The following is a 25,406-nucleotide window of genomic DNA, read 5'->3' as shown; positions in this document are numbered from 1 at the left end:
AAATGGCGCTTTCTCCAACAGGAGATTTCTCATGAGTCTGTCTGTATAAACACTCACTTAAAATACTCGGAAAAAAACAAAATATAACACGGCCGCACACATAACCGTTTCAGAAATGCTGAGATGCCCGTTCACTCGGGTACTATACAATGCAAGATTCCTTCTCAGCAGTCAACAAAAATTATGTAGTCGTAAAACCTAATTTGCATGATATGCTGGTCCCATATACTGCCGCCACGTCGGAAAAGGTAATGTCAAATATTCAGGTGCTAGCACTGCGGATATCAATGCAAAACAAACGCTACGGTCGAAATGAACTTTTTCGATGCTGCGCTCACCTAGGGACGTGGCCCGTGTAATAATTAAATATTTTTCGCCTCACTCAATGGCCTCGATTATATGTCATGCCTATCTACAGGTTGATTTTTCAGCATTGCAAGAAGCGATGGCTGGGGGTTTGTAATCTTCAACTCGTAAACTGCAGGAATTATGTTGAAAAAAGAGAATGCTAGAAACGTATGCAGATTTGTTTGGAAAACCCTCGAAATTTACGTCTGGATGAGAAAGATTACAACACTTCTTAATTGCGCTTTTAGTGTTAAAGAGCTCGTTTCACTAAAATTCCAGTGTATAGGCGTCGCCTTCTTTGGGAGATAAGTCGACGTTATCCGTAAGCGCAAAATCGAAATAGATGTAAGTAAAGGTATAATAAATATATAGTCCGCTGGAGCAGCAATCGAACCCAGGCCTTCTACGTGGCATGCAGGTTCTCTACCACAAAGCTATGCTACTACTTGAAGCTGCTTAAAAAACAATAAAAACAACAAACGAGTGTCATGCAGGGGCAGACTTATTCTTAACACATTCAGGATTACATGGCGAAAGCGTACAATCACGCCAGGCTCCAATGCACGTGAATTTCCGAATGAGTATGGATTTAAGCTTTTGCTCTTGACAAAGGAAAGCACTGAGACACAATCAAAATCAGCAGCAGCATCAACAAAGTTATTTGTTGCAACAATACCGACACCTGGGAAAAATATCGCCTGTGCGCCAATCAGTACATGAAAGAGGTAGCTGAAGCAAAAGCTAAATACTTCTCAGTGGATCTGCTATCTATCCTAAAATCGAATCCTAATAAGTTTGGCGTTTGCTTTCACCAAAGTCAAGTAGTAACCAAATCGAACTTGTTGATTCAGGAGGTCAACCGATAAACAGTGAGGATTGCGCATCCGTCCTTAATGACTACTTTGCATCAACATTTAACCCCGCCAATAGCACTGCCGTCTCGCCCTCTCCCTTCAGTGCCCCTCGAGTGCCCCATTCGACATAAATCCTGATAGAATCTCTAACTTAATTCGTAATCCTAAATCTTCTTCATCGGCTGGCTGTGACTGTATCACCACCAAGCTTTTGAAAAACACTGTCCATTTTTCTAGCCTATTACTTTCTCTAATATTTTTGCAATCCTTAGAGCTAAGCGCCGTTCCAGACGAGTGGAAAAAAGCCCAGATTATACCGATCTTTAAGTCAGGCAACCGGTCAACCCCAGCTAATTACCGTCCAATTTCTTTAACGTGCATTTGTTCTAAGCTATTTGAGCGCATTATAGCATCTAGTCTCATGAGCCACCTTGAATCACTTAATTTCTTCCATCCACTTAAAACACGGCTTTCGCAAACATTTTTCCTGTGATACACAGCTCGCCGAATTTAAGCACGACTTACTTAATTCCATGGATAATAACCTGCAGACAGACGCCGTTTTTCTGGATTTTGCAAAAGCCTTCGACCGCGTATACTTCACAATCACCTGATTAGCAAGCTGACTTCTCTTGGTATTCCTCCGAATTTATTAAGCTGGATTAAGCACTTTTTGACGGGCTGCAAACAGTTCCCGTCAATCAGCATTTGCTAAGGTAACATCCGGCGTGCCGCAAGGTGCCGGTTTATCGCCCCTTCTGTTCCTCATCTACATTAATGACTTGCCGGCTAACATTAAATCTAATATCCAACTTTTCGCTGACGATTGCGTCATTTACACCGTCATCAATAGCCCTGCCGATGCTAATAAGCTACAACGCGACCTCGACTCAATTGCTTCATGGTACAATAAATGGCTCATGCCCCTAAACATAGATAAGTGCAAATCATTATCATTTACCCGTAAGCGTGCCGTACTTGCCAACATATATTCTATTAACGCCGGGCCCATAGCTTCCGTATCATGCTACAAATATCTTGGCGTCCACTTGACTTCATCGCTATCCTGGACCACCCACATCGATTCCATCTGCTCTACAGCATCCCGTACACTCGGCTACCTTCGACGCAACCTGAAGTGCGCATCCCCCGACGTAAAAAAACTAGCTTTCATCACCTTCGTACGACCTAAACTTGAATATGCTTCAGCAATCTGGCATCCTTCACAAGCCTACCTAACAACTAAATTAGAGGCCATCCAAAATTGCGCAGCTCGCTTCATATCTTCGCAATACTCACAAAAAACCAGCGTTACCAATCTAAAACACCCTCTTTCCCTTCCAACTCTTGAATCCCGCCGCTTGATCACCCGTCTATGCCTTCTACACCGCTTCTAATATCATGCACGCTCAAGACATCAGTTGCTCCAATCTGCTCACAGAACTTCATCGCACATAAACTACAGCAGGCCCATTGCACGCATAAATGGCCGGACGACAGCATTTATCACCTCATTTTTTCCTAATGCAATAGCCCTCTGGAATGCCTTACCGGATGACCCTGCTTCATGCGCCGACAGGGAAACGTTCCGCGCAAAACTGAACGAACATTTTCTCAAGCCTCTCTCCTGATAATCTCAACTACTTCGTGTTTATCGCCAATCGTTTTAGAATTGTACTTAGTTTTGCTCTGCAATTGTTTAACATATGTAAAGCACTGTGTATTCTTTTTTATCTTGTTCTAGTTCGTTCATGTGATTTCTGATTCCTGTCTCCCATGTAAACTTATTTGCTTTTATTCATTTATTTATTTATTTACTTTTTTAACATTGTACCCTATCTTGTTACTTGTCCCCCCTTATGTAATGCCTTCGGGCCTTTAAGGGCGAAATAACTGAAATGAAAAATAATCTTTCGTGTCCATTGCCCGAACAAGAACCGCCAAAACGACCAGCTGCCACGGAGGAATCGTCGACAATAGGAAAAGCTTGTCGTGCAAGTGTGGTGATTAGTTATCGCTCGCAGAGATAAATTTTAGCGTGGTAGGTGTGACCGCACAAAACAAGAAAAGGAGAAAAAAGAAAGATACGGCCAGAAATGCAAATATACACAAACAAGGCTCTCGAAGAAGGCTTGTAGCGGGGAAACGGGGGGGGGGGGTGCTATGGTCTTTCCCTCCGAAAATTTGGATGGAAATGTATGTTTACCGAGGACGCTATTAAAATAAAATAGGTGTCTTTCATAGACTTCCACAGGTGAGCCACCCCTGAAAAAAACTCTTGGCTACGTGCCTGCATGACCATGAAGGTGCGTATATGTGAGGTATGCGTTGATGCTCTCTTGAGCGTGAGCATGTCGGCGATCAGTTATTTCTGATTGGGGTCATATAACAATCTGATATCTTTTCATTGTTGATTTGTGAAGCACCATTTAGCGATCTCACATTTGATCGCTGTCTTTATGTGAACGCATGACTACTGTAGATACAGAGATGTTGCGCTGTTAAGCAGGAGGATTGACGGCATGGAGGAAGGAAGCATTTTGAAGGGAGCATTGCACGATGCTACACATAGAAAGAAAACAAGAAAGAAAAGAAAAAAGAAGGAAAAAAGAAAACATTTTGCTTCCACCATTTTCACGATAGGGCACTGCACTTGACATGCGCTAGCAGGCATGTCAAGTGGCATATTTTTAGTTTTTGACTATCCCTATCGAGAAAAAGAAACAGGTATAACCAATAAACAAAAATACGAATTGTGTAATCGGATGTTTTACAAATAAATCCAGAACGTTCTCACAAAAAATTTTCACGCTGCTACATTGGTTAAAAAATTTGTTAATTATTACTGCCTGTTAAGCAATTATTAAGAACACCAAGATGGCGTGAAGTACTCCACACACTTGTAAGCAACGTGCATTTGGCCGTATCACAGAGGCATAGTTTGCAACTTTAACAAGAGTTAGGTGCACGCAGTTCTTTTTCTTTTTTTGATAGGGTGCGTGGAGGCTGGTTCTGACCCGTTTCGACAAGGATGCCAACGCTTATCACAGTCGCCACCATACATACACCAAAAGGTAATAACAAGAGACTCTATGATGTATTGAGTGAGGAATAAGCGCTCATTTTTTTGTTGCTGTTCATTACTAATTCTTTAAAACATTCAATGAAAGTTCGGCAAGCCGATTGTTCCATGGCCTATTCTGTGCTGTGGGAACGTACTCTGTGATATAAGGATTATCAGCATCGCAATCGTCAAAGGTTGCACGAGATTGGGGCGCCACTGGCACGAGAAGAAGAAAGGCTGGCCTAGGATGATCATGCCGCACCGCGAAGTGGCCAATTGTGTCCGCCAGGCCACGGCGCGCCGCAAGTCCGCCTTGAAGTCCAGCACACAAGAGCGCGAGGAACCCGTGAGCACGGTGCAAGCTGTGGGGCACCTCTCGGTGCTTCTCCTGTGTCTGGCGGCGCTGGGCGTGTCCTGCTACGCCTTCTACCTCTACTACCTGCTGCCCCTGCTGGGACCACCTTCGCAGGAGGCACGCTACTACCAGGTACCTTATTACTGCGTGTATCGAACCGGTCGGCTGATATTCAATAGGTATATCTCAGAACACAGGCTGTTAAAGGCGTTTAAAGCTACGAATGTTCAATAGTTATTTATTTATCTACCCAATAATGAATTTATTTTTGGGTTAGCGTAGCCTCAAGGGCCAGAGGGTGTTACATTGTGTTAAGTCAGAGTAAATTGCTTAATGAGAACTAATAGGAGATCTTATTAGAAGTAATTGTAATATAAATGTGAGGAGTGAGGGTCTTACTGAGAGACATTGTGTCTTCAGGTAGTATGCGAATAATTATTGGTCAGCCGCCAGGTCGTAATAAGATCACGTGGTACGTGACACCATTAAAAATAAAAATGAGTGCTCCACACGTGCCGCAATGGCAACAGCCGGCGCTGACTGACGCTCCCACTTTTAATACACATACATACCCAATAAAGAGGATTGAGGGATAGCCGCCATGGTAGCTCAGTTGGTTGAGCATCAGACGCGTGTCGCGTTATTCTAAGGTCGCAAGTTCGGTCCCTGCCCACGACAAGTTATCTTTTCATCCACTTCACATTTAGATTACAATTACTTCTAAGAATATTATACTTTCCTTCGCATAATTGTCCGTCAGTTCTCATTATTATTGTTTCTAAAGCAAACGAGCCCTTTTTCTTCTGTAAGTTGTTAAGAACCATGAGCTCACTCGCATTTTTCATGCTTTCAGCTGACGTTGTCAGTGTTATTAGAAGTCCTTGTGCTCTAAGCCCGTGAGCCGTTATCCGGGAACTGAAACGCGGGCGTCCGGGTATCGTTCCGAGAACTGAACAAGGTGATCCGGGCAACCAATCAGATTGGCGAAAAATACGGTCCCTAAAAGCCAGTCTTTTCTACAAAACTACACATGTGCTAGTTAATTACTGCCCAAACGAGCTGCAAAAATATTGCTTCCATTTCCACAATATGTGCACCAGCTGCAGTAGAGAAGTGGTAATCCCGTTACGTGTTTATCACGCGGTGGTTTGTCGTCAAGCAAAGCTTGTATTGACTCCCCTCCCACAACTGCCCTCCCACAACTGGCATGCACTTTCCTCCCACAACTGGCATGCACCAAAACTCCCCTCCCACAACTGGCATGCACCAAGGAAATCACAAGTAAAACTAAAAAAATACAGGTTATTTTCCGGGACTGCGGTTTGAGCCATGCCCTGAGAATGATTAGGTCGTTTTTTTTTTGTTTGTGCCAAATAAAGTATTTGTGTCAATCTCAGCAAAGAAGTGGAGGAAGATGAGATGAAAAGACCTAAGCAATGGGAGAGTGCGGCCACAGCTTTTGTTCTAATAGAACAAGCCCTGGCGGTCTAGTACGCCCATGAAAGGGCCACGAGGCCTGACCTCCCGGTCTCGTCGTGGGAGTAGCTGGGTGGACATCTCGCGTGTCCTGTAGAGGGCAATAAGCACTTCTTTCAAGACCAATAACGTAAAACACAGAGAAGGTTGCTATGCATGTTGTAGACAAGGGTTGCACGCGAGTTGTGACGTCATTTTGGCTGTTTGTGCTGGCGCTACCGCAGTCACCCTTGTCTGTGAACACAGGAATGTTTTGGCCGTCCGTGTTTACGCAGACGGTGATTTGATTGATATGTGGGGTTGAACGTCCCATAACCATCATATGATTATGAGACACGCCGTAATGGAGAGCTCCGGACATTTCGACCACCTGGGGTTCTTTAACGTGCACCCTAATCTGAGCAGACGAGCCTACATTTCCGCCTCCATCGAAAATGCAGCCGCCGCAGCCGGGGCTCGATCCCGCGACCTGCGGGTGAGCAGCCGAGTACCTTGGCCACTAGACCACCACGGCTGGGCATGCAGATGGTTCCTTTACTCGTTTCATGGAAAATTCTTTCCTGTTCTGTTCTGCAAAATACTCTTAACAGCTGTTTCTTTTACCATGAGTTTTATTCCGCGGCCCGGCAAGTCTTCAATGAAGTATTTTTGTCACCAAAATGACGTCTAGATTTGTACACAATCAGGCGGCCAAGAAAGAATCACAGCATATTCATGCAGTGAATGAGGATGAGTGGGGCGAAGCTTTGGAGGGTTTCATCTGTAAACCCTGAATCCTCCTTCCATCCGTCGGTTTGTCCGTCCGTCTGTAGGTTCTTCTGTCTGTAGGTCCGTCTGTCTCTCTGTCCCTCCTTATGTTGGTCCGTCCATCTGCCGTCCGTCCACTTGTCAATCAAAAAATCTCGAACGATGCGAGTGGCACCTAGTGAACGCTTCAAGCACTAGGCGTGACTGCGAAAAGAGATCGTGGGTTGTGACAGACAACTACATATCGCATACAAGCCTACGCCTTAAGGAGCTTTGCTAATAAAATTCCGTAAGTTGAAGCCGAACCTATGACCTTAATTCTGCTACAGCAGCAGCCTGGCCCGCTAGCACTGTGCCATGATCTATTTTTTCTTTGTTGTATTGTGCCATGATCACACCCTCTGAAATCCTTACAAACGTGTCTTTTACATCTAACACCGTCGTCCTGTCTCAGTGCTGTTGGTTAACAGGGCTGTAATGAATCAAGACCGTGGTCGACCACCACGACTATAGCTCCCTCAAAGTGTCGTTCCTAAGCGTCCATATCATTCGACGCGTTTTCAATAGGAAGAGCGTAATTTTGTAAAATATTTCACAAATCACCAGGTGGCCACTGTTGCACAAGCGTCCACCTCACTCATAGCATGCCTCCAACTAAAAAATTACACCATGTCTCGTTGAAGGGAACCATGTGTTCCTAGCGCTCATTGAGGCGTTGCGCAGGAGAACATCCTAGAGACGCAAAGCACACCTTGATGAACCGGTGTTTCCTACTGGAACATGCCAATCACTGGTAATGGGCAATGAGACACGGAAGACTCCGATTGGACACAGAGACCCACAGTCCGCTTTTAGTTAACGCGCACGCAGTGAATTTTCACCTTTCAACAACGTGCTGAAGAAATTTCCCGCTTGCACTATTTCGGTGCTCAAGATCCAGTGCCTATACACAGGGTGACCCACGTAAATTTAGCCAGAGTTTAAAAATATGCCGGAATAAGTAAATACGCCGCGACCAAATGCATATTGCTCACCCTTTTTCATAGAGTTGGTCAGACTATTTTTTGTGTTGTCAAATATTGTTTAATTAGACCCGTTTTAAAAATAACATTTGTAGAAAAAAAGATGGATAAAAATTTTAATGAGAAAGTTGTCGATAGGTTTAGAAAACGTCCAAATAGATAGTTTTGAACTTTATATCTGTTATGTATTATTATTTTTATGGTAATCACAAATGCCCGCGAAATACAAAAAATACCATGTGACAAACCTGCTCACGCGTCAGTGCACAATATTATTCTTGTGTTCCCTAACGTTCCGCGTCCAAGCGACCATAACATTTGCCCCCTTATGCTGTCTCGGCAGGGCTGCAACAATGGTGGTGGCTTTACAATGAACACGTTTTGCTATCGGCCACAAAAACAATAACTGATGTGACTGCTTATCGCTGTCATAAACCGGTGCAAGGGAAGCGTGTCGTTCACACGCGGAACGTTAGGGAGCACTAGAATCATTATGCGCATTGACGTGCGAGCGGTTTGTCACGTGGTATATTTATTTCGCGGGCGTTTGTAATTACCAGAATAACACTGATACTTACCAGATCTAAGGTTCAAAACTATCTATTTGGACGTTTTGCAAACCGTCTAGAACTTTATCATCAAAATTTTTTATTCATCTTCGTTCCTTTTAAAGTTAGTTAAACAAATGGATCTAATTAGTAATATTTGAAAATACAAAAAAAACAGTCTAACTCCAGGCAATGGTGAGCAACATGCATTTAGTTGCGTCGTAATTACGTGTTCCGGCATATTTTTAAACTCTGGCTAAAGTTACGTGGGACACCCTGTATAAGGGTTGGCCAGTCAACGGTTGTGCAGGGGAGAGTTGAGTAAGATTCGAAGCAAGTAGCACGTGTGTTTATTGCTCTCCCGTCCTTTCCTTCATCGTTACTCCGCGCTCTCTTTGGAGCGCGGAGCCCTCCACGCTCCAAGCGCATACCCCGGCCTCAGAAGAACCGCAGCCATGTCGCTGCCACCCTCTCCCAGGCTCCTCCTAGCGATGGGAAAGTGACAGCAGCTCCTTCCTCCTCCCCTGCCATGACCGTCTTCATGCGAGAGTCAAACTTCTCGCAACAACACCGAGATGGAAATATCCTCCGTCTCCTGTTCCTCACGCGAACACCGCACTCCCTACAGCCTCGTCGACATTTACCACCTTGGATACGACGTGGGGAGAAGTCGGAGGCCCCAGCTTCCGCTTCTACGCCTTCACCAAACTCACTCTCCAACCAGACGCCGACACTCCAGCGGGGCCTCTACCACAGCCCCGTCCCCTTCTGCAGCAATAGGAGAAAGCGGCGGCACCACGCCTCAGCCGGACGCTGTCGCATCAGCATTGTCTGTGCCACAGACCCCGGCCCTTCCTCCAGCAGAGGGAGAGCGTGGCGGCACCATCTTGTTTCGTCCTGTTGGGAAGAGGGCCAACTTTCTCACGGCAGCCCGTCACACCATCATGGCCTTTCTGTCGGGCTTCCCATCCACTCGGTGCGTGCACGTAAATTTTTGAATAAACGTTGTCGGAGTGGACATCCAACCCTTCGCGGACCATGCACCACTTCTTTAGGTGGGCCGGCTCTGCGAGATCCACGTCAGGGACAAACTACTCGTGAATAACACATGTGTGGGCCCAGTCTACGGCGTCGACAAGAACCTCGACACAAACGACATCGTGACCAACCAGGTTTCTGCAGCCCTTGTCGTCTCGTGTGTCTGCCGAGGCAGATACATTACGGTCACATGTGAGGGCACTACGGTGTCACAGGAGGTGTCCCTTTTTGTTCAAGCTCAAGAGGCCACGTCCGCCCTCGTCAGCCACGGTCCATTCAGTGCTCTCGCGGCGGTCACTTTAGCCATGCCCCGGCGACCTGCTCATAGGATGATTGCTGCCTCCGTTGCGGTCGCAGGCATCACAAGGGATCGTCCTCCACGACACCCAACATTGCATCAACTGTGGCGGAGACCACCGATCGCACGAGCCGCGCTGCCCTTCCTGGCAGGTTCAACGCAAGGCCGCTGTTATTATTGCCTCATCGGATGGCCGCGTGACGTGCCGCCAAGCGTTGGAGAAAGCCATGGCCGCAGTGAACTCCAACAACAAGCGTGGCAGCACGGCAGTCATGAAGGGTTGCTCCTTTCGCGGCGCTGTCGCCGATGGTGTGCCGATCGACGTCAGTAATTGCCCCTTGCCCTCCTACGAGTGCACCTGTCGTCATGACGACCGCATATCCTTCGACATAACCGGCCTTTGCCGTCGACGCAAAGAACTTGGTGGTAGCCGGACTTGCTGCAGTGATTCGTGCAATTCTTGCGACTCTCCCAGGGGATTGGCCAGCAAACGGTTTGTGCGCGGCAGCTCTGCTCGCCTACAATGTAATCAAGCCTATGCATTAGCCCCCTGAAGCAGCGCTACCAACGGGGTCTACCGGACTTACACCATGAAATTTTAAAGCCTCTTTGTCTTGCCCATGTTGAAACGTGCAGATCACTGTACCCCCGGCCTTCTCTGCGGTCTTCTCAGTCGACTGCGTTTCGCACGTGGGTGTTCTTGAGCGCGTACGGGGGGCTGACTGCATGCTTTATTTTTACCCTTCTCTCACCTTGTTTCTTCCGGTGGCTTTAATTTCAATTTTCCGCGCAGTGTTGTCGAGGTGTCCTCCATAAAGAAAGACAGTAACGACGCCGCGCTTATTTCTTAACGTTTCCTTCAGTCACTTCGGTGATTGTGCATCGCGAGCAGTCTGTTTTTTTTAATCAAGAAATGGTGGTGGTGGTAGTGGTTAGAAGATGAGAAAGGCACCTAATTTCTGCAGCCCGGGCGGGAGCACGGCGCAGTGCCTCAGGAAATGCTTAAGGAGACGCTGCCTGCATCAGCGTTGCAAGGCCAGAAAGGGGGAGCATAGGAGCAGAGAGAGGAGGATATGTGCATGCGCAATAGGTGTCTAAACGCCGCTAAAAGGGATGCCCATGGGAGAGAGAGGGATAGCGAGCGTAACGACCACGGAGGAAGGAAACGACTGAGGAGAGGCCCTGAAATCACTCGTTGTGAAGCCGTGAAGCCGTAAGTCGGCAATATTGACTGGGCAAATTCTCCTCTCTTGTTTAAATCTGAAAGTAAATCAGAAGGCACGACTCGCTCTCCGGCTCAGAAAGCACGCGGGCTGCGCATGGTGCGTGTCGTGACGATCCGAAACCAACGGAACGGTGCTCAGCACTCAAGGAAGCCTACATGAACGGCCGTTTTTAGGGTGATGTCAGCTTTTGACCCACTACATGCCGCCAACGCACCGCCACCCGCCAAAACACAATGTTGCCAGACAGCAACGCCGTGCTGTTGCCCCATCTTGGTGCCCGCACTGCGTCAACGCCCGGTTGCGTTTAGTTCTCAATAATACGGCGTCGAACGTTGCGGTAGCGTGTTAAACGCTGCCGGTGAAGCCTTAGAATGCCTGGATGCTGCGTACCGCGCTGCACTAACCACAACAGAAAGGGGGTGCGAATGTTCCACTTCCCAGCGAGCCCTGGCCGACGACAACTATGGCTGGCTCAAGTGAAGCGAGACGGCTGGGAGCCCACCAGTGCGTCTCGTATTTGCTCTGTGAGTACTGCGTATGTAGTTCACTGTTTTTTCCTGCGGCACACGTATATGTGTTTCGCGGTGTTCGCGAATGAGTAGATAACCGAAGTTGTCGTTGCTGCGTCCACGCATTGCGAGTAGGAAGCCCACAAACGGGACACGTCCGCGCGTTCGTACGGAGACGAGCTCGCTAGTCTGAGCCGTTGCCACGCTTGCGTTCGTGTCAGCGTAACCTCAGTATTATGTCGCAAGTGTTTGTGTGTGGGCTGCGAAATTCTTCGTGCGCTCACTTTGAGAATTGGGTCGCTTATGTATATATACACGACCCTGAGAACCGCCGCTGTCACTCGGTCGGCTCCTTTTTGTTGCGCCGTACTTCGCGTAGCTGGAGGGAGCGGCGGCTGGCTCCAAAATGGCGGCGCACTGAAAAATATGCTGAATTTGGTGGAAGCTGGCAACAGCGTGCCCCGGTGCCCGCTGGTTTTGGCTGAGTTTCTTGAAGGCACTTATTAAGATGTCTCCACCCTAAAAACGGCCGTTCATGTAGGCTCCCTACAGCACTCTGGGCCAGCGCGACACCTTCGGTGAAATCATTCCGTACGAGTAACTTCTCACCGACAACGAAGTAACTACAAGAGAATGCGCGCTAGATGATCTGAGAATGGCGAGCGTTTTCAGGCCAATAATTCACACAATGTACATACAACACGATCGGTCGTGTGGCTTCTACGGTTGCATTTTGCCACGCGACGTCCGGCCACTGTGACCATGTTCCGTATGAAACTCATTGGCGTCAGCATTCTGCGACCGTGGTAACTTTGAGCACGGTGGAAGTAATACTTGAACGTGGTTTCTCAAACGTTGAGAATATACAATGCTGGAGGCGAGTATAACAAGTAGAACAGGAAAGGTGTTTTAATACGCACATGCAAGTTGTTACTGTACACATACCAAACACAAAACTACGCATGCGCACATGGTATTGGGTCTTGCTGGGCACAAAAGTTTCATCTGTTGTCAAAAGCAGGAGCACTGCGCAGCCGTCACTGACCTACAAGGCATTCGTCGTCGTTCCGCTTCGTCATGGTGCCCATGGCAATTTCGCTGAACACTTCAAATGCTTCATCCGTGTCACCCGCCGCGCGACGCATGGATATGCACTCGTTCTACGCACTGTTGAGACCCCGTGGTGGATAGAAAGTTTTGCAAACGTTGATAGGAGTACAGTAACTCCCAGGAGAACTTTGCGGGACTAATAACGCGGTGCAGAGCACGGATACTGTCCGCCATGGCCCAGCATGAGACCTGCGGAGGCCCACATACCGCCGCCAGCCGTCGCCACTCACTGCTAGACCAGCTCCACTGCGCAACACGTATCCATAGCAACGCCGCCATTGTGCTCAGTCAATATGGCTGCCATGATGTGATTTCTTCTACACTTTTCACGTAGCGCGCCTGCTGGGCATGCCCTCTCCTATCTTTCTTTCCTCAGTGGTAGGTATCGTGTTCTAGAAGTATTGGGTAGTTGGGTAGTGGCCAGAGCGGTGGCCTATGCGCGACGCGTCGTGCATAAAAGGCCGCCAGATGGCGTGCAAGTCCGTTTCCCGATAGAGTTACTCTATATGCTACCTATACCTAAAGGTAGCATATACAGTAACTATTTCTTGAGCAGCGGCCGGTCTCTCCCCATTCTTTGGCTTCACATTTGCCGCCTGTGCGTCGCGAGTTTCCTCTACAGCATTGTTTTTACTATCCTCATACACAAACGCTTTGTGGGAAGTGTAGTGCGCGTGCGCAGAACAATCATGCGAGCGGGTGAACTGATCTTTCGCACCACTTGAAAGTTGACTGTCTGAAGTGCTAGCCATCGTTTTGCAACAAAGATGATAATAATATCATGAAGTTTAACACCCCATAAACAGATGTGATTATGGAGGACGCCGTAGTGGAGGGCTCTGGAAATTTCGACCATCTGGTGTTCTTTAACGGGCACTGAAAACGCACAGTATATGGGCCTCTATCATTTCCGCCTCCATCGAAAATGTCACTGCCACCGCTGGGATCGAACACTCAGCGTACGGGTCTGCAGCAGAGCACCATAGCCACCTATACCCTGAGGTGTACTGCAAAAACGTTGAGCCCATATTAGCAAGAGGCGCTCGTGAAAAACGCAAAATGTTTGCACTTCCTTGCCCCGTCTCGAGGAACTATATCCAAGCGAAGCTGAGCGTAAGCGACGCTAAGCTGAAAGTGTCTCATTGTTCATTTCTCCTCCTCCCGGCTGGCTACCACGAGCGAGTGCATGGTTAAAAGGTTTTAGAATCGAATCCTCATTTCTTTTCGCACAAATTACGTCAGCTATGTGTTATGTGAGCAACCATATGATCTGTACTACGCGGTGGTAAAACGTGGCGATTACTTGCAGCAATATTGGATCAGGATGCATGCGCTTGGTGCCGCTGCAGCAGAACGTATCAAAATTTCCCTTTGTGTTCATTTATCTGCACCAATAAAAGTCTTGTTGAAAGCAAAAGAATATTGCTACATGCATGTATAATGATATTCTAGGGGGCGACGCGCGTGTGTGCCTGACGAGGAAGACGGAGAGTTGGCTCCGCTCGATCACTGGTAAACCAGGCACGCCATTACCGCTGGTTTTGAATATATCTAATCCCCAGCCTCGTCGTTACGGCGTCTCTTCTTTTCCGTAACAATATGTTTCTGTCATCAACAAATGCATGCAATAAACGAGCATATCAGAAACACGAGCCTCCTGCAGACACCTTTATTTAAGCCACATTATTGATGGTAGCGAATAGCATATTCACTAAACATATAGCAGGAGAAGAGTTCTACCGCAGAAAGCGTGCAATATCATCAGAAACAAGTATAGGCAAGCGGTGATTGTGTCTGCGCCGTCCATTGCAAACATCAGCACTCTTTCGTGAAGAAGAGCAAATGGTTGTTTTTTTACAATTGTAGTGGCCAACAAAATACCATCAAAATCTGAAGCACCAAGTCGCCCCCCCCCCCCCCCGTTCACGACACTCGGTGTTCACAATCGCATGAAGATAATGCTGGGCATCGCCCCACCCCCGGCTGTCGTCACCAACTGCACTCACATCTGGGGAGGATGTAGCAGACACACGCGTCGAGACAAGCGCAGCTTCTTCATGCATGTAGCTGGGCACACAGCAACACGTTTTCTATCTGGTCATCGCTGACGCGTCAAATCAGGCGGCAGAGTACGAACCGTGTCATCGGTTATCGCTGGCTTACCCTGAGGAATCCGTACTTCCTGACCGTTGAGGACGTGCAGATAGTCGCGAATAATATATGCTCCTCAAAGAGTCTCTCGCACACAGCCAAAGTCTCAGAAATAGCTTTATTCTTGCAGTGAAGATTTCTGTTCCATTGATTCCACCATTCATTGTCCTTAGGCACACCAGAAAGGAACAACGTCCGCCCATTTGATTCTCGAAAACCAGGATACCTGCTCTTGCAACCGGGTGCTTAGCAATGCGTATCCGTTTCTTTGTTTCTTCCTTTCCATTACCCTAAAATATAAATTATCAAAGCACCGATCCCAGAAAAAGTGACGGATTCACTTCCAAAAACACGCTAACTCGTCACATGACGCAGTAGTGCAAGGGGGCAAGCGCTCGCAACCGGCACGTTCTGCTCGGATGGATGGATTAGATGGATTGATATGGCTGTACCCTTTCGATCGGGCGGTGGTCAACGCCACCAAGCCGCAATACTTAGTGAACCAAAAGCTAAATTTATTTGTTTTCCTTCAAATAGTGAGGTTCAGGACTCGTACATTGCAGTGCAGGGTTTAATTTTCACTCCTGCCTTGACTTTAGCCACCAATCAGATAACCTCCGTCTAGTTAACTCTACCCGCTTAAAGCCTATTTTGCCCTTGCTGTCCCTAAGCCACAGTGCTTTGGAAAACTCTGCGCCATCATCCTGAACTATAGGGTCTATAGGGTGAAGCCTTTACAGAACATTATCAAGTGTTCGACAGTTTCCTCGTCCTCTCCACAGGCACTGCATACCGTGTCTACCCCTTCGTATTTGGCCCGATATGCCTTGTTTCACAATACTCCCATGCTGGCCTCAAACAGTACACTCTTAAAGAAGTTAGTAAAAAGGTAGCAACTACAAGCAAATAGGTAGTAACTGCAGCGGTTACTACCTTTTTTCGACCGTTACTTGCGTCTCTCATAATCATATGGTGGTTTTGGGACGTTAAACCCCACATGTAAAATTGACCGTTACTACCATTTCGCTGCCTGTTTGCTACCTACGTTAGTAAAAAGTTACTAGCTGCAACCACTACTAACTTTTTGTGACCTGTTTACTACCTACGTTAGTGAACAGTTAGTAACTGAAATGAAAGAGGTAGTAACTGCAGCCGTTACCACCTTTCTTGTCCCGTTACTACATCTTTGCTGCCCGGCTTTTAACTATCTATTCTAAAATAGTGTGTGAATGCGATTCTGATAATTTATGAGAGGAATCGTCTGGACGTATTATCAATAAACGGTAAAAGGACGCAGAAGGTATCCATAGATCAAGAAAATAGGTTTTGTTTTAATTTACGCAACCGAGATATGTAAACGTCATTCTGATATTGTCGAAAAGAAGAAGTACAAATTAATGAACCATAAGCAAGTACTACAGCCATTGTAAGAGACAATCACAACAAACTTAGTAAATTACAGCACATATTAACAAGACCGGCAAATTAAAATAACCAGATGGTCACAATTAGCCTCGAGGACAGTCACAGTTGTTCCAATGCGGTGTGTCTCCAAACAATATCATTGTTTTGCTGCGTCAAACCCCCAAACACTTATTACCTTTTAAACGCTGATATAGTAGTCGTGTGAAGCATTCAATAGCGCTGAGAATGAGTTTGGTACCTTGTTCCAGCCACTGTACATCATGCCTTTTTGTGGCCATTTTATAAAAAATAAATATAACATATATTTTTTATACATAAGGCTGCTTAAACGTTTTGTGCTACGTCACCAAACACACGTAACCAGGTAGTATAATATAGTGCTTTAGGTTTATATTTGTCATAATTCATCCTGAAACGCAAGTGCTCTCTTGTGCCAGACATGCCCCTGCGAAAAAGGGGCTATATATACCCCATGCTTACTTCTTACTTCATGTATACGTAAAAAATAGTGAACTTGTTTGGTCTATGCATTCTTCGCATTCATGTCACATCCCTCTTCTTACCCGAATTTGTCTAATTATAAGACAATAAATAACCAACATTTTAGCAGTTTTAGAAATAATATGCCAAAATGAATGAACTACGTAGTGTTGGTTACTACTTTTCTTCTTGAAACCTTTAAAAGTTACTACCTATAGTTGGTAATGGCTAGGGTAGTAACAAATACTAACTACTGGTAGTAACTTCAGAGGTAGTAACTGTTACCACCCTCGCTGGTACTAACTACGCTTACTACTAGGGTTGTAACATATGTGACAAACAATTACTACCCCAAAGTTAGCAAGCACTACCACCTTTTTTCTAAGAGTGTTGAAAACTAGCTACCCCGAGTATTATCACGGATCCTTTCCTTGGCAATTTCCTGCTTAATGTTCGATAGATCTCTAGCGTGGACATTTAATTCATGCTAATTCTCAACATGTCGGTCTCAGGTTCCTTCACCTTCTTCCTGACCGATAATTCTTTTTGGTTTGGCCCCCTGCTGTTTTCTAAGTATATACCCGTCAAGTTTCTGGTTCGCTTCCTCCATTTTGTATCGACATTCTTACTGTACAAGTAGCCGAAAACCTTCCTAGCCCAACACTCCTCCTCCATTTCTCTCAATAGCTTCTCACACTTTGTCTTGCTGCTAGCTTCCCTGCCCTCAAATGATGTCCATCCCCTATAACTTTGTACTCCCTGATTTGGTGTATCCCCGTGAGCTCCTAAGGCAAGCCTACCTATTCCACGTTGCTTAATTTCTAATCTTGCTTGAACTTCTGATCTCATGCACAAGACCGCATTGCCGAACGTAAGCCCAGGAACCATGACCCCTTTCCATTTTCCTCTCACAACATCATACCTATTGTAATTCCACAGTGCCCTATTTTTTATCACCGCTGAATTCCTGTTACATTTAGTCGTCACGTATATTTCGTGTTCCCTAAGGTACTCGGTCCCATTACTTATCTATACACCCAGATACTTGTATTTATCTGTTATCTCTGGCATGGTCTCCTGTATTCTAAGCTCACTGGCTTCATTAAAAATCATGACTGCTGGTTTTTTCTTACTGAATATAAAATATAACCTATCTCCCTCATTACCGCAGATGTCCATCGATTTCTGCAAATATTCCTTGTTGTCAGCCATTAGCACTATATCGCTTGCGTACATCAATGCTGGTAGTGCCTGTTCAATGAGTTTTCATTGTTTGATGTAAGGGAGGTTGAAACCAAGTCCAGTTCCATTTAACTTTGTCTCTAATCATTGTAGGCAAACAATGAATAACAAGGATAACAAAGGACACCCTTGCCTAAGCCCCCGTTTTACCTCTGTGGGCTGGGGTACCTGCTTTTCCCGCTCAATAACTACCTTTTTACCTTTATAAATGTTTTAAAAGATTAGTGACCCCATATTCTCTACTTGGTGTGTCCAGTATTCCCCAGAAGTCCTCTTGAACCATGCTATCATACGCTCCCTTGATATCCAAAAATGCTATCCACAGGGGCCTGTGTTCCTTTTCTGCTATTTCGATGCACTGTGTCAGTGAGAACAGATTGTCTTCCAACATCCTGTGTTACCAAAACCCATTTTGCAGGTCCGCCAGCACCCCCTCATCATATATCCATGCCTGCAGTCTTTCCTTTATAATATGCATCGTCAGCTTGTAGACCACTGATGTCACTGTTATGGGAGGGTAATTGTTTGTCAGCTTTGTCCCCATTTTCTTTATAGATCATGCTCATCCTGCTAAGTTTCCATCCATCAGAGACTTCACCATCGGTTACTATTTTGCTCACTGCCTCTCTCAGAATCTGCTTTGACTTCGGACCCATTGTATTTATCAGCATAATTGGAATGCCATCTGGACTGGTTAGTGTACTACTAGGAACCCTATTCTCAGCCCTTTCCGTGCACCCAAATCTGAGCACATGGGCCTACAACATTTCCGCCTCCTTCGGAAATGCAGCTGCCGCAGCCAGGACTTGAACCCGCGACCTGCAGGTCAGCAGCCGAGTACCTTAGCCACTAGACCACCACGGTGGGGCAAGTAGCCAACATTAGGCTGCGAGGGTTCGGCGTCGTATGTGCTCCCACCATCTGCCCTCGTGATGTCCAGCATGCATGCTTTTCGCCAGTAGCTTGATGAAACAAATAAAGACAACTTCGCACTAATGTTGCTAAGCCATATTGGACTTCTCAGCTGGGACAGCCTTCTTTGTTTCTCTTCGGATTTTCTTTCTTTCCTTCTCTCTTTCTATTTTTCTTTTCGTGATTTTTCTGTCTTTTCCTTTATCTTTTTGCTTACTTTGATTTCATATATTATATCGCTTTCTTTCCCGTATTTTTCTTTACCGTCTGCGTCCTAATTTTTTTCTATTTTCATAACTACTTTTGCCTACGTGTTCCTAAGCGACGCCAGCTTGGTATAACCTTTGAATGTGTTGTAACATGTGTTGTGCCGTAACCCAAGAACCTCCCCTAAGGTTAGCGCTGTGCCACATTAAACTAAGTGGTACTTTATATCAACTAACATATTTCCAAATGCCCTTACAGCTGTCCCATAGCAGACACGTACATTGTTTAACCGCGTGCTTCCTGTTGCATAGTGATATTGCAGTGAAGAGTGTATTACGGCAGCTTGCGCAACATTACGTCTAGCATTGGCATAAGGCATACCGGAAAAAAGTATAATTATTGACCGTATAAAGCGCATGTCGCACTCACGTTTTGGTTGAAAAAAGGCCTGTCAGATTTGATGAAACACATGCCAACTTATTTTTTTTGGCGTGGGGCGGCAATAGCTGTTGTTTGAGCTCAACTATTTGTGCTTGCTGCAAGACACCAGTAATTACATTCGGAAATGTTTCTTGCTTTGTTTCATTTTCGTAACGATGGGCGGGTATGCGAGGATGACTTCAGTTGACAGAGTACACGCTGGTGTCCATGCGTTTTTTGCGGTCTCATTCGGTGGCACCATTTCATAAAAAGATGTCTGCACAAACTCGCACCATCGTAAGCCATATTGTTATCATCCTGAGTCATAGCAAGATAAATGTTTCGCGCCCGGAAGGGCAGCGCCACTATTGGAATAATAACCACAGAATACTTGCATTACTTGCAGATTAAGGGTTAACGAATTTAAATGATTTCGCATGTGTCACCAGTATTGGAGAGCACTGAGCTGCGACAAAATGGTGGTGCATTGCAGCGTTTTTCCACATACGTTTTAACACAATGCTTTCTTTGAAGTCGTGAAGGACAAATTCATCATTCTGATTGCCGAACCATTTCGTAGCGGGTATCTCGAAGACGCTATACGACACCCACACATATACATTCATTATTATGTTCAGATGCTGCAATAGAGAGATAGATAACTTATGAAGAAGAAGGGGTTGGGTGACAGGGACACAATTAATCACGTGCGACAAGCCGCTACTAACTCTGAAGTGAGCTAACGTGAAAAGCTGATGAGCACGCTAGAGTATGTACTTTTGTACTGCTTCCAAGTTGCCACGTAGAAAAATGGCGTCGGTCATCATATTGTCACGCACCAAGGGCCGTAGAGGCAAGACGGGAACAGCGCGACAGGAAGACACGAGCGTGTATCTTCAAACGAAGTGCCAACACACACTTCTTCTTCGTTCTCTTTGCCCTTTTCGGCTGGCTAGGGCTTGCTGGCTCTTAAATCTAGGTGTCATTAATCCCTCTCCCATTAGAGCATCGACTCGATGCTTATACACAAGGGGACAGCAGGACCCATAAGGGAAAAAAAGGAGAAAGAATACTTATAGTGTACAGAGCACATGCAGGTGCAAAAAAAAGTCTGTGGTTGGTCATAAGAAGAACAAAGCATTAACACAGTTCACAGTTAATTCGAGACTTAACGGACAACAAAGAAAATGTTTGCTGCCCGTGCACAATAAGGCGAGTATCACCGCGTAAAATAAGGTTTTAGGCGGACGACATGCACAATTTCTGTTCGTGGTGAGTGGCGCTGAATCGTTGCCGAGCCTCCGTCTAGAATAACTTCATAGTTGACCTCGTTCTACCGCCGTAATAGTTTGTAAGGTCCGCAGTACTTTCTCAGGAGCTTCTCGCTGAGACCTCGCCGTCTAACAGGAGTCCAGACCCACACTTAGTTGCCAGGTTGATAGGTGACTTGTCGATGTTGGATTTGTACCTTAGGGCGTCTTCGCATTCCTGCGATCTTGTGTGCACGCGAGCTAGTTGACGTGCTTCCTCTGCACGCTGAATGTAATCCTCGACATCAGGAGTTAGCAGCTCGTGCTGGTCGATGTCACAAGGCATCCAAGCTACTAGCATGGTTTGCACGTCTCGACCGTTAACGAGGCGGAAGTGTGCAAACCTTGTCGTTTCCTGGGTTGCGGCGTCGTAAGCAAACGTTATGTATGGCAGGATTTCGTCCCATGTTTTATGCTACACATCCACGTACATAGAAATCATGTCCGCCAGCGTTTCGTTTTGTCTTTCTGTCAAGCCGTTACTCTGGGGATGGTATGCGGTTGTCTTGCGGTGGTTCGTGTAACTGAGCTTGAAGATGTCGTCTAACAGTTTTGCCGTAAGCGCTGATTCTCGGTCAATGATGATGAATGACGTGGTGCCGTGACGAAGCATATTGTAGTGCATGAATAACTGGGCGACTTCAGATGCTGTACCACGTGGCAGTGGTTTTGTCTCAGCGTAACGCGTCAAGTAATCAGTTGCGACGATGATCCACTTGTTTCCGGAGTGAGACAAAGGGAACGGTCCAAGGTGGTCCATCCCAACCTGGTCAAATGGCGTACGCGGTGGGTCGATGGGTTATAGGAGGCCTGCAGGTCTTATAGGTGATGACTTGTGACGCTGACATTCACGGCATCCTTGCACGTAGCGTTTGACACAAGCTGCGAGTTTTGGCCAGAAATATAGCTGTCATACCCGGTAGAGCGTCCGTGAGTATCCCAGATGGCTCGATGTCGGCTCATCGTGGCAGGCTAATAGGATGTCATCACGAAGGTCTTGAGAAACGACTAGAAGTTAAGATCTGCTGTCGACACCAGTGTTTTTCTTGTATAATATGCCGTGTCGTAAGCAAAATGACGGCAACGTACGGAAAAGTGGGCGAGGAATGGACGTGGCGCTGCCTTCCAAATGATCGATGATAGGCCTTAACTCGGGGTCCACTCGTTGCTTACTCAGGAGGTCTGCCCCACTGAGAGTTCCCAAGAAGGCACTGTCGTCTTCTCAAGCTGTATCGTCGAATTCCAGAGGTGCTCGTGATAGCGTGTCGGCGTCTTCATGCTTTCTACCCGACTTGTATAGGATGGTGACATCGAACTCCGGAAGTCGCAGACTCCATCATGCTAATCGTCCAGAGGGGTCTCGGAGGTTAGCCAGCCAACATAAAGCGTGGTGATCAGTCACAATTTTGAATGGGTGCCCATAGAGATAAGGTCTGAACTTTGAAATCGCCCATATTACCGCGAGACATTCCTTTTCTGACGTTGAATAGTTGGTCTCGGCACGTGATAGAGTGCGGCTCGCGTAGGCAATCACATGTTCGGTCCCATCTTGTGTTTGCACCCAGATAGCTCCGAGACCAATGTTGCTTGCGTCAGTGCGAACTTCTGTGTCAGCGTCCTCATCGAAATGACCAAGTACAGGAGGGGAAGACAATTGATTTTGCTGTTTCGCAAAGGCAGTCGTTTGTTCGTCAGTCCACATGAATGGGGTGTCGTCACGCGTAAGTCTGATGAGAGGCTCCGGCAATTTTATAGAAGTTTTCACTAAAGCAGCGATAGTATGCGCAGAGCCCCAGAAAACCTTAAAGACTTTTCTTGTCTGTCGAAGCTACATAAGCGGCCACAGCGGCAGTTTTCTCGTGATTGGGCCGAACGCCTGCAGCGCTCACAACGTGACCCAGGAACTTCAGTTCTTTGTAGCCAAAATGGCACTTCTTAGGCTTGTGGGTGAGGTCAGCGAATTGTATAGCTTCAAGAACACTCGCACATCATCACGCCGAGTGGCGTGATTATGTGCCCGCCAGCATTACAAATTGGCCTGATGTTTCAAGGCATCGTCAATTTCTTCAGAAGAGCAGCCTGTTTTTCACTTAATATAGAAAAATCCACACCCATGTCAACTAAAGTACTGACTTTGCCACCGTCGAGCAGCACTGGAATGTTTAATGAAATCTTTGCGGAACCAGCTGGTGTCGTCGTCGTCGGGGAGTCGTCAGTTTGCGGAAGCATCGGTAGGAGGCCTTGAACTTGTCCAGTATGAGTGGCCTCGCCCCCGAAGGTCGCTGTGGTTAGTTTTCTCGGCGTGAACTGGGTGACCAACCCTGCGACACGATCGAATAGGTACGGATAAAATCGCCGCGGTGACGGGGAGCGTGGCTTTTGCAAGAATGACGGAGTTCCGCGCTGCTGAGCCACATACTCTTCAATTTCAGGGGGCCACTGACCGAACCTGGGGGGGGGGGAGGGGGATGAGTTTGTGTAAAATCCACACAGTCCAAGTTGGCGGTAAGGACGCTGTCGGTACAGATGCCCAGCTTCGCCACAGTGGAAGGAGAGAGGACGTCAATCTGGTGCACGCCAGACGTCTGATTTCCGCGAGATCAGGCGAGGTGCGCTGAAATAAGGCACTGCTTGGACCGTCTGCAGCATGGCAAGGGCCACGGTTGGTTGCGGGATTGCAGGTGTAATAGGTTGCTGCAAAGCTTGAGCATACGCCATGCGGGGGAAGTCACTGGGTGGTTGATAATCTCGCATTAAAGGCGGTTCTCTTAGGGCATGCTGGATCTCGGACAACGTTGGACAACGAGGAGATAGTAGGCTACGAGGGCACTGACAGCTGCTGAAGTTTTTCGCGGATGATTGATCTCGCATCAAAGGCGGTTCTCTTAGGGCATGCTGGACAACGCTGGACAACGAGGAGTTAGTAAGCTGCGAGGGCACTGACAGCTGCTGAAGTTCTTCGCGGATGATTGAACGTATGAGCTCTCGGAAGAAGTCCGTTTGGCCACCGAATGCTCCCAAGTAGTCCGTAGTTGAAGCGTCGACGTGCCATTTATATGACGTGGCCCGGGGACTAAGAGTGCTTTCCATGGGGACGGCTTCTGTGAGAAATTCTGACACAGTCTTTGGTGGACTGCGTACAAGCCCACCGAAAAGCTGCTCTTCCACCCCGCGCATGAGGTGTCGTACCTTCTTTTCTTCTGCATGCCGGGGTCAGCTCGGTGGAAAAGACACGTCATTCCCTCGACATACATCGCAACCCTTTCGTTCGGCATTTGTATGTGGGACTGCAGGTCGCGCTTAGCTCTTTCTTGACGCTGAGGGCTGGCATATGTCCCAAGAAGTCGACATTTGAAGTCTTGCCGTGATATGAGAATACCTGCCCGGTTTTCATACCACACACGTGCGCCGTCCAAAAGACTGAAATAGACGTGCCGGTGGTTGTCTGCGTCGTCCCACTGGTTGTGCACGGCAACAAACTCGTAATGAACATGCCAATCTTCTACATCCGCAAGTGCATTGCCATGAAAAGTTTTTGGTGTTCGTGGTGTGAGTAAGGTGCAATGAAGCGGTGTTGTGCCGTTCGTACTGATTCGGTTGGTGTCGGTAGAGCTGGTCGGAGCTGTCATGTTGTTTGCGAGCAGTCCAAACTCAGGGGATTGCCCTGGAATTTTTCGGCTGGCGCGGTGCACAAAAGTCGCCACCGGTACGACGCTTGAGTTTTTGCTATAAGGAGGGGTACGGTGCATAGATCACCCAGCTCGTCCACCAGTTTTTCACGCACCAAGAGCCGTAGAGACAAGACAGGAACAGCGGGGCAGTAAGACACGAGCGTGTATCTTCAAATAAAGCGCTAACACGCACTTCTTCGTTCTCTTTGCCCTTTTCGGCTGGCTAGGGCTTGCTGGCTCACAACTCTAGCTGGCAATATGATGATGGTGTGATTGACCGTTGGGAATAAAATAGTCCATGTTGGCTCATGCAGTAGGAAGGAAAGAAATGCACATAAGCCGGTGGCAGTCGTCATGAATGCAGCATATTTGTCTTCCATGTTTGCTCAGTAGCTTGCAGCACTGCGCCTTTGTGAAGCTGTCATGTGAGTAATCCGTTGGCAAGAAAGAAGCACACGAAGACAGAATACAGTTCACGTGCCATGGGCTTTCTGACTTTGTTGCACCCCCTTTTCTTTTGAGATTTGGCCCTTGTAACGCCACCTTGTAAACGTCGCCTTTGTTTTGAAGCTGTCACTTCGTTTGTGGAGTTGCTGGTGGAGGTGTTAATACAAGTCGTTATATTATGATCATTTAGGGGCCGTGAACAGTGTGTGAAGCTTCGACTTGAAATAGATGATGCCAGCAGATTCAACGCCGGAACTAAGAACTCATTGTAGGAACCATAAACGAACAAATCGCTCTCGTCAGGATGCCCCGTGGATGCCATCTGGAGTGCCTGTTCAGGGAGCTCGCCGCGTCTGCAACTTCTCCGTGGACCTGGGTGCACCGGCACACATCGTCGACGACCGCTTTGTCTCGTTCAACCTGGACGCCGCGCTCTTCCGACGATCGTGGGACTGGCTAGAGCTTGACCTTGAGTGAGTACTCTCTCTATAACCACTGCTTAGGATAATTGATCCTTGGTATATAGCTGGTTACTATTTGACGACT

At 47.0% G+C, this 25,406-nt stretch overlaps 1 protein-coding gene across 2 annotated transcripts in view; it reads left to right on the top strand.

The window, feature by feature from the left end:
* The first annotated feature begins 3,379 nt into the window (after nucleotides 1–3,379).
* The window catches only part of LOC119180320 (heparanase), a 73,547-nt gene continuing 51,520 nt past the window's right edge, over nucleotides 3,380–25,406 (top strand). Inside the window, exons 1-4 of one of the 2 annotated variants that reach the window (XM_075890394.1) lie at nucleotides 3,380–3,508; nucleotides 4,197–4,276; nucleotides 4,461–4,753; nucleotides 25,164–25,333. In XM_075890394.1, coding sequence (XP_075746509.1) covers nucleotides 4,234–4,276; nucleotides 4,461–4,753; nucleotides 25,164–25,333 — 506 coding nt within the window. In that variant the 5' untranslated portion in view covers nucleotides 3,380–3,508; nucleotides 4,197–4,233. The remainder of the gene's footprint in view (nucleotides 3,509–4,196; nucleotides 4,277–4,460; nucleotides 4,754–25,163; nucleotides 25,334–25,406) is intronic. The other variant, XM_075890395.1, reaches the window with a different exon arrangement.

Source organism: Rhipicephalus microplus, chromosome 3 (genome assembly GCF_043290135.1).
Source record: "Rhipicephalus microplus isolate Deutch F79 chromosome 3, USDA_Rmic, whole genome shotgun sequence".
Taxonomy (NCBI): Eukaryota; Metazoa; Arthropoda; class Arachnida; order Ixodida; family Ixodidae; genus Rhipicephalus; species Rhipicephalus microplus.
This window is presented reverse-complemented; position numbering and strand designations above follow the sequence as displayed.